This window comes from Babylonia areolata, chromosome 8 (genome assembly GCF_041734735.1).
Source record: "Babylonia areolata isolate BAREFJ2019XMU chromosome 8, ASM4173473v1, whole genome shotgun sequence".
Lineage (NCBI taxonomy): Eukaryota > Metazoa > Mollusca > Gastropoda > Neogastropoda > Buccinidae > Babylonia > Babylonia areolata.
In genome coordinates, this window is record NC_134883.1 from 12,922,460 (window position 1) to 12,937,809 (window position 15,350).

At 39.2% G+C, this 15,350-nt stretch overlaps 1 protein-coding gene across 1 annotated transcript in view; it reads left to right on the forward strand.

Moving 5' to 3' along the window:
- The first annotated feature begins 12,292 nt into the window (after positions 1–12,292).
- LOC143285037 (uncharacterized) overlaps positions 12,293–15,350 on the forward strand; it is a 39,564-nt gene continuing 36,506 nt past the window's right edge. Inside the window, exon 1 of the mRNA XM_076592219.1 lies at positions 12,293–12,454. Coding sequence (XP_076448334.1) covers positions 12,364–12,454 — 91 coding nt within the window. The 5' untranslated portion in view covers positions 12,293–12,363. The remainder of the gene's footprint in view (positions 12,455–15,350) is intronic.

Below are 15,350 nucleotides of genomic sequence, written 5' to 3' on the forward strand. Positions count from 1 at the left end.
GTTTTTTTCATGTCATTATAGCTTGACTGTGAGAAGTGTCATGGCATGGCTAGCATGCTGACTTGTGTTGCATTTACTAGACTGTTTTATGCACCCTGCACATGTATTTGAGAGTTGTTACAGATGTGTTTGTGCAGCGCTGAGTACATTGAAGCGACACCCACCTTTTACTAACGTAGATAAACTCATCAACATAGGCAGCAGGCTACTCATGATGTAGTTAGGAAGGGATGAGGGTGTCATGTTGTAAACAGTTCCAACACATTCACAGTCATCTTACTCCATGAATTTTTATCATATATGTTGCTTTTATGGTTAACTGAGATGTTGAATTCTTGTGCCTTCCTGTTTCTTTCAACTGTTAAGATAAAACTTTTGAATGTATATACTTTTTTTTTCTTTTCTTTTTTTTCTTTTTACTGGAGAAAAAATAAGTAATCCATCAGTTCATTCCACTGGAGGCAGGGCATGGTCTACTGACAGAAGTTAATGTCAGGGCATTTTTACCACATGATCTGCTGATGGGTCGGTACAAAAAAAATTCAGGACTCTTAATGGAATCTTGTATTTTCATAATTGCTTTCTTTTTTTGTGAAATTCAGGCTGTTCTCCCCAGGCAGACAGTGGTGGTGTTTTTTGTTTTTTTGTTTTTGTTTTTTTTTTTGGGGGGGGGGTTCTGTTTGTTTTTCCCTCCTGCCTTGAATTGTAGTTGTTTTTCTATCAGAGTGGCTTTTTCTATAGAAATTTGCCAGGAGAAACTGTTTTGCTGCCATAGGTTCTTTTACGTATGCTCCACACCGGACGTTGATTTATGGTCTCATCCAAATAACTAGTGTCCAGACCACCACTCAAGATCTAGAGAAGAGGGTGAAAATGCAAGTGTGGGACCCGATTGCTTACTCTCAGTCTCCAGCTTCCAAGGCAGACATGTTACCAGAATATCACTGTACCACCACTTTACTGAAAATGAAATCTGAGGGAGTGAGCCAGTTGTGTGCCTGATATGACAGCAGTTTCAGATATCTCGGAGGTTCTGTCTCCATGTTAAAGCAAGTATACCATTTGGTTAATAATTGAGACAGTATTAGTTCAGCTTCATTCCACAGATTCTTCCATTCCTCAGAGTTCCCTCAGTTCATGAGGCAGACATGAAATCCACATTTTAACCTAGCTTTGACTATATAGTTTAAGTTTCAAAGCAGCATAGGTTAGTTGCACTGTTTACTACAATTACACTGTAGTACTGTAGAATGACAAACTGTTGCACAATGTAGAGCCTTGTTGATCAGTAAGGAAATTTCTGTGTCATTGTTTCCATGTACAATCAGCTGAGTCATTACAAGAACCAGAATGGTGCTTCAGTCAACAGTGTGGGAAAGTTGGTTTGTGTGTGTGTGTGTGGTTTTTGTGTTTGTTAGTAGTGGGATGGTTAGTGGTTTTCTGTTCATAAGAAGTATGTGGGAGCCATGTCATGTATGTGTGTTTTGGTGTATATATTCATCTGTCCAACTGTTGACAGGGATTTCAACGTGACTTAAACCTCTTGGCAGGATCAGGGACAATATTTTTTAACAGTTGGGGTTATCTTTCGGAAACAACAACCATACACCCAACCCCACACCCAAAAAAAGCATTTCAAATGATTTCATGAAACTTGACAAACCCTGTGGGAGATCCTATGAACGTGCTTTACCGAAATGACCTGGAGTGAAGATGTCACAATGGACTATTTTGGTCTGTCACCATGGGTGATTAATTTTTTTCGGGAAAACCAGCTGCACCTCAGTCAGTGTTATATTTTGCACAATTTTTCTCAAATTAATTTACAATTGTTGTTGGTGGTTGTTTTTTCACATGAACAAATGCATTGTCTTATTTCTGCATTTTATATTTTAGGGTTTTTTGGTTTTGTTTTTTGAATACCTTCCCTTTTATTTTTAGACATGGAATATGGACAGGCTCATGTGCAAATGATGATGGATACCATTCATCTGTGTGCATACACTTTTGTACAAAGATGATTCTACTTAAACATGAGTGCAAACATGCACGCAGATGTACACGTCTCTTCACTTTGTTCTTGTCTCATGGGACTTTCATTGTCACCCTTTGTTCACTGTCATAACAGATTACAGACTACACTCTGCTTAACAGGCTTGATGAATCATGAACTGTGTCTTAAGAGGGTTTTCTCCACATAGAAATGTACATACATAATCGGTTTGTTTGTTTTTCAGTTTGCACCCACTTTTTTTTTTTTTTTTTTTTTTTTAATGCTGGTTGTTGTTTTTTATATTTGACTGGGCATCATGATTATTGGTCATATGCCACAATATTGTTCATGAACTTAGCCCATGTGTCTCAGGTTTGTTCATCTTCCGTAGGTCCCATAGCCTTTTATGTCTGTAGGGGCAGTGTATTCATAACTATTCACTGTGTCTTAGGCTTTGCATAGGAAGAGGAACCCCAATCCCTTCCTTCCACCGCTTTCACCTACCCCAGCAGAAGTCAGGTACCCAGTCACATCTGGGTGGAATGAGGAAAGCTGGAGTAAAGTTCCTCACCCAACAAAAACACAACACAACGCCTTAGTGGTGCGTTGAACTCTGATCACTGGTGACCGCAGAATCCCCAATGCCCAACCAGTTCTGCTACGACACCTCCCCTCTGCCTTACGCTGATTTATGTTTTGATAGTATTTAATGAGCAAAGGCAGTTTATCACTTTATGTCTGAAACATATGAAATGTGTGGAACATGATCAATCTATTTTTGGAGTGCCTGATTTTTGTTTTGTTAGTTGTTTCTTTTTTCTTCAAAAGAAGTAGCTTTAATCATAGTTGTTTTCACCGTGGCATTCATCCTGTTCACGTTCCTGTTCTGCAAATATTTTGCTGTTTAAAAAAAAAAAAAAAATCTAGGAAAATTGGATGATGGGCTTATGAATTTACTTTTTTATGTGTTTTGTTCTCGATGCATTCTGAAAAGTTAAGTTTGTCTTGTTTTTTTTCTTTTGTTTTAATGAAATGGAAACACAGAATAGCCCTGCTCACAGGTCAGAAACAACGCCCCCAAAAAGTGCCTTTTCAAGCAGCAGTCTTTATGAGGTTTTTTTTTTTTTTTTTTTTTTTTTTTTTTTAAATATATATCCCTTAGACCCACTCTAAACTCCTCAATTCCCTTTTTGATGTAATTCTTGGATATTTTGTATTCATTGTCTTGTCATTGCGTGCACAGTTTCTTCACCTTTCTCACATGCATACATTTGTTTTTCATAATTCACGTCTTTCTGTAAAGGTTCTTGCTAAATGATATTCAAAAATAGAATAAACAGCAACAATCTACGCATCCTTTCTGATTAAACGATGCTCTTTTTATGTCATCCTCAGGGAATGGTGCTGTTATGTCAATGCCTTTTTGTCTTTGTGGAGGTGTTTGGTGTTCAGCAGTTTTTGTCTTGAGCAGTTTGCCATGGCAGGGCCTTCACAGCTGAGTGGGGTTTCAGCAATAGTAAAACAGGGAATATCAGTTTCAGAAAGATGGCATCACACACTTTTTTACTTTCTACATATCATCCCCCTATCAGTCATTTTATTATATATATAAGGTATTGATTTCCTATTTTTGTCTTCTACTGAAAATTTCTACTGTATTAACTGTTATACGTTTTGTTTTTAATGAATTAATGTGTTACATGATGATCGCAGTTACTGGTTAACTAGGACACTGTGATGCCATCTGTCCTGATTTCTTTGTATTTTGTTCAGACCGGTTGCAGTTTGTTTTGATATTACTTACTGCCCTTTATTCCCTTTGGCATGTTGGGCAGCAACAAAGAACTTCCACTCTTGTTTGTTTTGGGCCAGTCTCTGAACGGTACCCCATGTGTGCTTCATGGTCTTGAGTTCTCCTTTGATTGCTCTGCACCTGTTCATTCGCCTTCCTCTCTTGATTTGAGGTGGAATTGTGCCAGAAGATAAGCAGTATTCTTTTGAGTTTTTTGTTTTTTAATGGAAGGTTAACAACTTTCCAGTGTTGTGCCAACATCAAAATTGTTCTGTTGAGTTCATTTTCTGCTAGGTAGGGTCACCTGCTTCCTTGTTTAAAGCCACTTTGTAGTTTTACAATGCACATGGTGTATGAAGTGAGTCACACTACTATAAAAGAATAATTAGGCAAGGAGAGTAGATGATTAACAAACAGTTCAGAGTGATAACTCTTCATGCACAAGCTACCTAGCTTCAAATCAATACTGCTTAAGCTGCCCATTCAGCTAGCACAAAGGTGAATAAGAGGTACAAATCCAGATACTTCTTTTCCTTGTGTATTAAAAGGCTATGCCAGTGTTGAATAGAAAGCTAATTTGGGTTTATACTTTTTTTTTTTTTTTTTTGCTGTCCCATCATCTGCACCATTTCATTGGCATTACTCCCATGCCGCTCATTTGGATTCCCCCATACACAACCACACCCGGGTTCATCTGTCACAGTTCCATCGTTGACAGTCTGCAGGGAACCATCGATGTTAGGTCGCCAGGAGGCCACACACCAGAGGAGACCCTGCACTGCTGCTGAGTCACTTCGGTGGTGTTCAGTGGTGCCTGTTCTGATTCAACATACTTAGGACACCACCTACTAAGCCTCCTACTAACGACAATAATAGCTTAGTCGCAGAGCCAGACTGAGTGAGCGCCCTCCCGGAGTGGAGACTGCCACCACGTCTCTCAAACAACAGCCCCCCATGAATCTGCTAACACTGAAGACATTGACAGCACTCGCCTCAAGCACAGAAGTGGAGGGGTGTCAAAACTGAGGTCACCATGAGAGCAGGGCATGAAAGGCCACAGACTTTGAGACTGTTTTGTTTATATTGATGATGATGAAGGAGGAGGATGTTGATATGGAGGTCCATTTTGGTTTGGGACTGGGTGACAAGGCTGTACTCTACACTTCCTGTCACAATGATATCCCTGTGTCAACCAGGCCTGAGAGATACAGACACTTGCAGCGTTGGTCAGGTAATTAGAGCAACACACCCAAAGACGCATCCTTGAAGTGGATGACACTTGACTGTGTGGTCCCAGTCTCCCTATTTAAGCCCACAGGCTGAAAAACCCACCTCCGCTGGGATTTGAACCCACGTTCTCCCGTCCGTCATTCCGCGACGCTAACCACTTCGCCACAGCGGCTGATTGTTTGTACATTTCTTTGTCATTGTTGCTATGTGTACATGTCAAATGATAGGTATAAGGACAAGTCCAGAGCTTCCTTTTTGAGGAAGTTTCTGGGTTTGTTCTAATGTACCTTTGATCTGTCTGTGCGCTAGCATAATAAGCAGCATTGACTTGACCTTTTATGATGAAGAATTGCCACTTTTTATTGTTTGAGTCCCACTACTGGTCTCGGAAATGCAAATAGAGCACCAAAAGACTATGAAGCACACAACCAAATAACAACCACCTGAACAAAATAGGATTTGACTTTGTTGCAGGTAATGTATGCATGCTGTGTAGGTAGATGTATGTATGCCAGTGCAATAAAGGTTCTAGGTGTTCATGTAAAATTCGAAAATTTCCCAAATAATTTCCAATTTGTTCATGAAAAGAGGGATCGTGAGGACAATTATCAGTCAAATCAATCAGTCAAATCACTTGGGTATCCTTGTGATGAATACAAGGAAGACTGATTGTAGGTGACAAGGTAGCCTGATATATTAGAATTGTAAAAATGAATTTTAAAGTTTTATTCACAGTAAATTTGTGAACAATTGTTTTGTTTTGAACACATCCAATGATGTGTTGGTGAACTCGAAAACAGCATTGCAACAATGCCATTTACAAATAATGCATGAGCAGTGCTTGGGTACCATTGTACATCTACTCCTGAGCAACCCTTGGCCATCAAATCCTAAATAATTGAACTGGATGTTCAGGCTTTCAACTTATTTTGAATAATTGCCAAAGGACCACAACTTTTAATGACATCCTGATGAAGTTGGGGAGCTTGTTTCAATTAGTGATCAGAAATCCTAGGGAGAGGTGGACAGTACAAGGTCTTCAGAGAAGAAGCCCCCCTCTTTCAAGTGTTCAGCCCTTAACTCCTTACACTCTGTTGGGTGCGGGCCACACCCAGGTCATGACTCCTGAATGCCCTTGTATTGCCGCTTTTTTTTTCTTTTTTTTTTCTTTTTTTTTTCTCCTGGTCCTCAGCAGGTTTGAGCCTGCGCCTCCAGACTGGTCACCACTTCAGGACTGAATCACCTTTCCTGCAGACATTTTAACCACCACTGAGTCAATGTACGCCTAGTTTGAGTGGGGAAATTTAATCCTTATGAAGTTTATTCACCATTCCTCCTCCAGATCCAGCTTGAACTCTTTTCTGCTGCTTTTGCCATTGCCTTGAGAGCCCATGTCCTTTCTCTGCGAGAAATCAACAGCTGTTTCATGAGGCTGTTAGCAGATGAGCTCACAAGCTCTCTTGTCCCAGTCTCAATGGCTAGGACTCTGGCTTGGAAGCCAGATTCTCTCAGGCTGCTGGCTAGACTTGCATACTTCTCTTGTTGATGTGGGCTTCCTCCATTCTGCTTTTGTATGGCACAGTGAGCTCAATCAGAATCGCTTTCGTTGCCTTGGAGTGGAGTACTGTGTCAGGTCTCATGCCGCTCTTGCTGATGATTTCCGGATGTTTCTTCACCTCTGGTGGGTCAGCTGTGCATTCCCAATCTTCGGCTACATCCAGCAGCCCATGTTTCCATGCTTCAGATATTACAGCTGTTCCTGACCAGACTTAACTGCCTTCTGCAGAGAGAAACTCTCCTGGAACTTCTGGTGGTGTGGGTGCTCCTTGGACAATGCTCACTACATGTGCACTTTCTTTAGCACTTGGTGGTGCCTCCATGTGGTACCATCCATGGCTTTGCACTGCATTGCATGAGCTGAAGACATCCCACTGTTTGTTTGCTATAGCAGAGTGTGCACGCAGTGTCCTCTGTTTTCCCTAATTTCACCAAGTTTGTATTCAAGGGAAGGAGGTCATACACAGCTCTGAGGATAAAGCTGAACCTCAAAGGGGCCATGTTCCACATGTCGCTCCAGCTGAGGCTTCTTTGGAGTGCATTTTCCCATGCTGATCACTGGCCTTGCTGGACTGCCTTCTGGACTCTTTTATCATCATCCTTGATCTCCTGTACAGTCGTGTCTCTTTTTGCTTTCCCCTTTACCTTGGACCACCATTCCATCTTTGTCAATTCCAGGCCCTGTCTGTTGGTTTGGGTGTGTCCTGTTATTTCCTTCATCTTGAGACTTTCTTTCGCTGCACTGACTACCTCCCTGACTTTGCATTTTCTGCCAGTCTTCAGCTGGAGTTGGTTGGATCTCACAATACTGTCTCCTGAGTCTTCGAGCATGCTGAGAAGTCTTGCCTTCCCTACCTTGTATTCTTCGACAATGGATTGAAGTGGTAGCCTCAGCTTTGGCGACAATAGAGTGCTACGTCAGTGAGACCAGGCGGGAAACCAAGCCATTTGTGTGTGTACTTGTTTCAATTACTTTTAAGCACTTTAAAAAAGGTTTTAATCTTAAATCATTTTCTTATTCAGTTTTGTTAACGATCATAGAAAGTTGTGTTTCATTACTTGACAAGTCCCAAACTGTTCCAAGGTGTTCACAGTGCTTCTAATCTTGATTTAGAAAGATCATTAGAAAAATTCTGTTGCAAGAATATCATTGCAGTAACACAGTTACCTTTTTTTTTCCTTTTTGCTTCAAGCCTATGATAGTACAGGTCATTTACAAATATTGAACATATAGCGCTTGCACAAACTTGCACTTAACATATCACATACACCCACTTGTCTGTGTTGTATAGCCTCCTGAGAGATTCTGATGAGAACAAAGCCTATTGATCAAGATTGTGTACTCTGGTATGTTTTGCTCATGGGCAGAAAGAATTTCAAATCCAGAGCAAAGTTATTGACCCTAGACTGTTAAACAGAGGTAACTTTGTTGCTGACAGGATCTGAAATGAGCTCAACCTGCATGATTATTTAAAATGAGGCTTGAATCGATTTTATATGTCTTCAAGAGTTGCTGAAGTAATCTTTTGAATATGCACATACAGGATTTATAATAACTGGTTTTATCTTTTTGTTTGCATTTGATTTTATTTTAATGTCATATTTACTTCTGTTGAGATATAGATGTTAATATCCATTTTTTAATTGATATCCCTAGCCTGAACAAGAGTATGGACAGGAACACCTTTTTGCATATGAATTGTTAATCACTGTCTACTGATAACATTATTTTTTAAGTCACTGTTCTTGTCTTATTATTTATATTTAACTATTTTAAGTCAGTATCTCGTGTAAATGTACATGTTTCCAAAGTTAACCTTATGCTTCATTTGCAAAATAAAGGATCTGAATGTGTATCAAATGCGATCAGTACTGGCCTGAATACCTCCTCAGAGAATTTTTTCTCCTCTTTAGTTGTGGCTTGTTTGAATGCAGAAAGATTGAATTTGGTTTTGTGCATATGAAAAGAATGTGTGAATCATATTTTCAAGCATTTACTACCGAGAAGTTTGGATTTGATGGTTTGACTGATTGGGAGAAATATTTTGTGAGATTGCCATTGGGTGTCTTGCCCGTTCTGTTGACTGCTATGCAGTTATAACAATTCAGAACTGTTAGTGTCAGTATACATGTGTTTTAGAGTTCAGAAAAATGGAAAAAAATCCAGATGAAGAATAAAATCTGTAGCTGATGATCAGGACACTTGGGGTGCATTGATAAATAACAGTGATCAATAACAGGAAGTAATTGCTTGAACTGAGCAAGTGCCTGCCATTGAGGCAACATTTTGTGGAAGGTTTTGGATATTTTTCTTTTCTGTGGATTTGGATTTATAATACAAATACCAAGATCAGAAAGCTTTGCTTCCCTCCTGCATATAGGTTCACCATTCATGGGGCTCTGTTATCATTATTTGTTTGCACCTCTTTTGTTTATTAATTTTCTATTTGCAGTTTTACAAAGTGGATGATTTGGGCAGAATTTTTTTCTGGATGCTTCCATAGATAATGCCAAATTATAGGGAAATTTTATTTTCTTCTCTGAATCATCCTGTTTGTGCATATGTTTGCATATAATTGTTTCCTTGTCATCAGCGCTATATATAGAAAACTTGTTTGAAAGGTGATGGCATAATTATTCTATCATGTCTTTTTGCAGTTTTGAATGTCCCTCCCATACCTGTGTTTGCCCCCACCCCCTTTTCCCCTTTTCAGTACTGTTGTTTAGAAAAGGTATGCTCTATGTGTGCAAATGTTGAAGGGTTTTTTTGTAATAAGCATTAAAGGAGGAGGGGGGGGGGGGGGGGGATCAAGAAATTATGTCATGATGAAATGAATGTAATTGAAGTGTTGATAAAGTTTTGGCTAGATTTGAGTATAAGGATTGTTTTTCATTAAGTGAAAACTTTCCAAAAGTGAAACAGATTTAGTTTGATCTGATGGGTTTTTTGTGTCCATTTAGAGTTTGATTATTATTATTCTGTTTTATTTATTTCTATTTTTGTTACTGTATAAAATAAACAAGTGCATCAGCATTGTAAGATTAAGTTGATTTGATTCTTTCAGTTTAATGCTTTGCCTTATGAAAACAGCGAATCTGGTATGACTTTTTTTTCTTTTTTCTTTTTTTAAAGATAACAGTTGGATTTAGTTAGACACTTCATGCCTACTAAAGATATGCTGGAATACTTTAGTGTGAATGACGTGTTTGTATTAAAAAAAATGAATACATTCTTTATCTGTTTATTAGTTTATTTATCAGTGGATATCTCGCTTGTAACAATTTGTGCTTGAGTATTCTCATTAGTGGTCATTTCACATGTTCTTCAGCACTGGAATGTTTTGATGAACATTTTACCTTTAGAATGTTTCAATTTGGTTATCTTCCATGCGGAAGCATCTAATTTTGTAGTAGTGGGATGGAATAGATAATGGTTTGCATTCTATTTTTGAGATACATGAATAAAGTATATGTGAACTTGTAAAAATAAAAATTCGAAATAAACATCAATCAGCATAATATTGTTCTTGTGATGCACAGAGTGAAAGACACAGTGAGAGAAAGCAAGGAAATGGGGTGATGGTCATGTCGCAGACTGTAAAAACTTATTAAAGAGAATGCTATGTGATTCAGACAAGAGGTTTCCTTCCTCAAATTAAGGTAATCATTTTCCCTGCTTTTCCTGTGTCCTCACATACAATCCCCTCCTTTCTCTCTCTTCACCTCCTCCACTCATTCCAAAGGGTGGTGGTTGGAAAGTGGGTGGTGGTAGAGATACTGTACCTAATAATGGTATCCTAATCAGGAAGTGATTTGACAGCAGTGTAAGGGTCTCCTCAGGTGAGTGGCCTTTATGTTGATGGTCTGACAAGGCAATATTAGTAGCTCAATTTACTTTTGGTGTCTGGACTGGAAAAGGACATGCCTGGGTGTGACCGTTGCCTATGTATGAAGGACAGCAGTGTGAGAGTAACTTATTTTGAGAAGATACATTTACGATATGTAATAGTCTGGTTTAACATCTACACCCACCTCAGACATGGCTGATTAAGATGACCTTCTTTTGAAAAGTATCTAACACTGGGCTGACGCCAGAATGACATGTTAAAATGGGCAATAAATATACCAGTTACATTATGTTGCTCATGTGTGAGTATGAACCTGGCATTCAACCAGCTGAGCCAACTGTTCTCAATTAGATAAACTGATGTTGCTAATTATACATGTTTGAGGAGATTGCTCTGAACTTATGAATTACATACCCCCGAAAACAGAGTATGGCTGCCTACATGGCAGGGTAAAAATGGCCATACACGTAAAAACCCACTCATTGACATACAAGTGAACATGGGAGTTGCAGCCCATGAAAAAAGAAGGGCCATACACGTAAAAACCCACTAGTTAACATACAAGTGATCATGGGAGTTGCAGCCCATGAAAAAAGAATGAATTAGATGTGTGCTCAGGACATGAACACGGACATGTAAACACTGTTCTGTTGCTGAAGACACTATCGAATGCTGTTATCTGATTATGCCTTCCATTTGCCTATCAACACCATGCTCAGGCCTTCATGTCTTATGCTACACAATGTTTTCTCTCTTTCTCATACCGATCCCAAATCAAACAAAAGACAAAAACTACACCCCACCCCACCCGCTTCAATGCCATCTAAGTCTTGTTAGTAGGAGTGTCAGCGCCACATAAGGTCACCACATACAGTGCTTCAAAGGCTTGTAGTCAGTTGTAATTTCTTATTTCAGTTTCTGAAGGAGGCGTCACTGCATTTGGACAGATCCGTATATGCTACACCACATCTGCTAGTCAGATGCCTGACAACAGCATAACTCAACCAGCTTGTCAAGCCTTGAGTGCATGCTTATATATTTGTGTACCTATCAGAGTGGATTTCTTTGTACATGATCTTGCCAGAGGACAACACTCGTTGCCATGGGTTCTTTTTCTGTGCGCCAAATGCGTGCTGTACACGGGTCCTCAGTTTATCGTCTAATCCGAAAGACTAGATGCTCAGTTTGATTTTCCAGTCAAACTTGGGAGAAAGGGCGAGAGCGGGATTTGAACCCACACCCTCGCAGACTATCTGTATTGGCAGCAGAGCGTCTTAACCATTTTGCCACCTTCCTTTGATTTATTTGAACAACGAATCTACTCCAAACATGCCTGTAAATAAGAAAACATACTTTGGAAAATAGGAGAAAGAAGAGAATATAAACAGTACATACTTTTTTGTTTGTTTCATGTCATTTAGCTGGTCACTGGTGTTTGCAGGAATGATCAGTAAAGAAATATAAATTTGCAATGTAATAGACTGAGGGCATACAGGTGATCTTACACCCATCTCTGAATATGAAACATGCAAGAAGAAGAATTAACTCATTCCAGAAACTGATTTCATACTTTTTTTTCTGATGCGGACGATAACCGCATATTTACTAACATGAATAACATAGTTACACTGGATGATAAAAAGATTAAATAATGATACGTTTGTCTAATTTATTAAAATGATGAATATCTACTGCAAAATCTTATTATATCCAGTGGCTGCTCAATGAAGACTGACCCCCAAACAACCCCAACCCACGCCCCTTCCAGTGTCATGTTAAACAGGGGGGAATAAGTAGCAAATCTTTACGAAAGAAGGAAGAAAAGAGTGTTGTTTGTGGCACGTGATCTGTGAAAACGCGACGATGGAGTAGGCAGAAGTGAAAGGAAGATTGTGTGCCAGTAATGCCCATATTCGTGCCATTCTTCTCTGGCCATCAGTCCAATGGATGACTCGAAGCACAAAATCGTGTCTCTGAAGAACCTCACAGACGGGCAGTGTTTGACATTGAAAGGACCAGGGGAATTTCGAATTGGTAAGTTGTAGAATGCTGTGAAGAGTTTCGTTTACAGACTGCAGGTAGCGAGTGCAGCAGACGATCAGTTATTCTTGAACCTTATTGATTTCTAGCACCTATCGCCAGGGTCTCTGTTGACTGTGGGTACGGTGGACTGTGATGCTGACTTGGCTAGAAATGGGTTGCGTTGGCACTAAACTAAATGCAAAATGTATGTTAAAGTTTCGTTGTTAATTTGTTTTCGTTGACATTACTCATTTACTGCAGGAACAGTTTACAACAAATACAAGTTAATCTCTTTCGAATATTGAATTAACATACATACATAGAGTCATTGGGAATACATTTCCCCTTCCAATCTTCTTTTTCAGCTTCATCTCAATGAAGACAAATTCAAAGACAATACACTCAAAACCTACACTCATCACATACAGAATGATACACTCACACACATGCACATGCGTGCATGACCACACATTCTCTCTCTCTCTTTCTTTCTCTGTCTCAGTCTCTCTCTCAGACACAGATACACACACACACAAACACACACACACACACACACTCGTTCTGATTTGTTTCATACACAAGTAATGGGAACACACATATTTCACACAGACGTGTGCACATTCATTAATGCACAAGAATATACATGATATCAAATCATTATTGTCCCATGCTCTACACTCAGGATCTAATTTTCCTAGCTGGGGGTAATTCAAGCACAAATTTTAAAGTTGAAAAAAAAGAAAAAGAAAGGAAAAAAAAAGCATGCACAGCCTTTTTGTTGTATTTATGAAATGCTTTATGCAGAGAACCACAAACTCATGAATGAAGCAATGATATCATTCATATTTTCAGTATGCTTGACCTTCAATACATTTTATATGTGTAAGTTAGTACTCTACTGTCTACATTTTCATACTTCTAGATACTGTTATTGGTGTTACAGCATTTCTTATATGAATCGTTTCTGTAAGAAATTGTTTAGAAGGCAGAGGTTTTGATTGCAAATGAACATGAGCCGATGATAAAGAGGCACTCTACCCTTTTCATATTTTTTCTGATGGATGTTTTAACCCCAGCTCAGTCTGGAAACGGTAGTCATGCTCATTTTCTGAACTCATCCAAGGGAGATACTGATACTTGATATGGATACAAGTATACAGCGCTTATCCTCAGTCAGAGACCAGGCTCTAAGCACTTTACAAACACAGGGTCATTTGCACAACAGGCTGCCTACATGGGTAGAGCTGACTGACAGCTGCCATTTTGGCACTTGTCATTTGTTTCCTGTGTCATTCAATCAGGTTTCAGTTAAACACACTCATACAGACATGTAACATTTTATGTGTATGACAGTTTTGTTAATTTACCCCACCATTTAGGCAGTTATACTCCATTTTCAGGGGTTTACGTGCGTGGTATGTTCTTGTTTCCAGAACCCACGCTGATGTGGATTACAGGATCATTAACATGTGTATTTGATATTCTGCATTCTATATATACACACTAAGGGGGTTCAGGCACTAACAGGTCTGCACATAGGTTGACCTTGGAGATCGGAAAAATCTCCACCCTTTACGCACCTTGCGTCATTACCGAAATTTGAACCCGGGACCCTCAGATTGAAAGTCCAGTGCTTTAACCACTTGGCTATTGCCATTATTGCCTTGCTCAACCTCTCTAATAAAGATGCATGCACAAACTCTTTGTGTTCCTTCTCTTGACTAAATCATTCTTAGTTAAAAGAAAAGCTGCACATGCATGCACATTTTCCTTACATAATAATGATAATTCTTAAACAAATCAAAATAATGTACATATGTGGGTTGGTTTAAAAATTAAAAAAAATTAAACGCACATTGGTTATGATTCAATACATTGCATGTCCATCTGTACTTTGCTGTTTCTAACTTGGTCTTGCTGTACTCTGAGTTCCTGTAAAAGAAAAAATATATATATTGGCTATATGTTTCGATTCACTCCAGATCATTTCTTGAACTTTTTTTATAAACCGTTCACTTTGCACATTGGTGCCACAACAATGAAATACGAAGCTGATAACTTCATCATTTTCCTACAAAACACAAGTTGTCCTTTATTTACTGTTTCCACTGCACCCCAAGTGCTCAAGCCAACAGTAGCTGGGAACTATGAGTATTCCTGACAACTACCAGAGGGGACTCAGTTCACCCTGTCCTCTCGAACAAGCTGAGTGTACTGAGAAAATCTACAAACCACCAGTGCTCATGGAAACAATTCAAGTGGCCAGTTGACAAACACTTCCAAAGTTCCCAACAAAACTATGGCTAAGTTTTGTTATGAAAAGTCTTAACAATGGGCTTGTGATCAGGATCAAAGAAATGGAGTTCCTTACAACTACTGACAATGTTTGTTATATTGTTGTGTTTGCCTCAGTTGCATGCAAGTTATGGAGCACATTTCTTTCCTGTTCTTTCTTTTTCTTCCTGTTCTTTTATCTTTTTTTAAAGAGCCCTGTGCATGGCTTTCTTCACTGGCCCTGGCAACTGTTAATTATACTTTCCTGATGATTTTTTTGTCTTCCATACTTCTGCTCCATACAAACGGATTGATTTTGCATTGAACACCCTATTATTGGTATTAATATTGACTTTTGGGCTGCAGATGCTGCTCAGGAAGGTGAATATGTCAACTTCTGAAATGCACTGAAATACACTCCCATTCAATGTAACTGTGTCTGAGCTTTTTTAGCTGTTCTTCTGGACTATGGTTTTAACTTTGGGGATGTTGAGGCAAGCTTGTTCTGAGGTGGTTGTAAACTGAGATTTGTTTTGTCTTTTTGTTGGTTGCTTCCACTTGTGGCCGTGGTACAATAATACCAGATCATCTGCAAAAATATAGCTTATCGATTTGGGTCCAGAGAGTCTGCTGG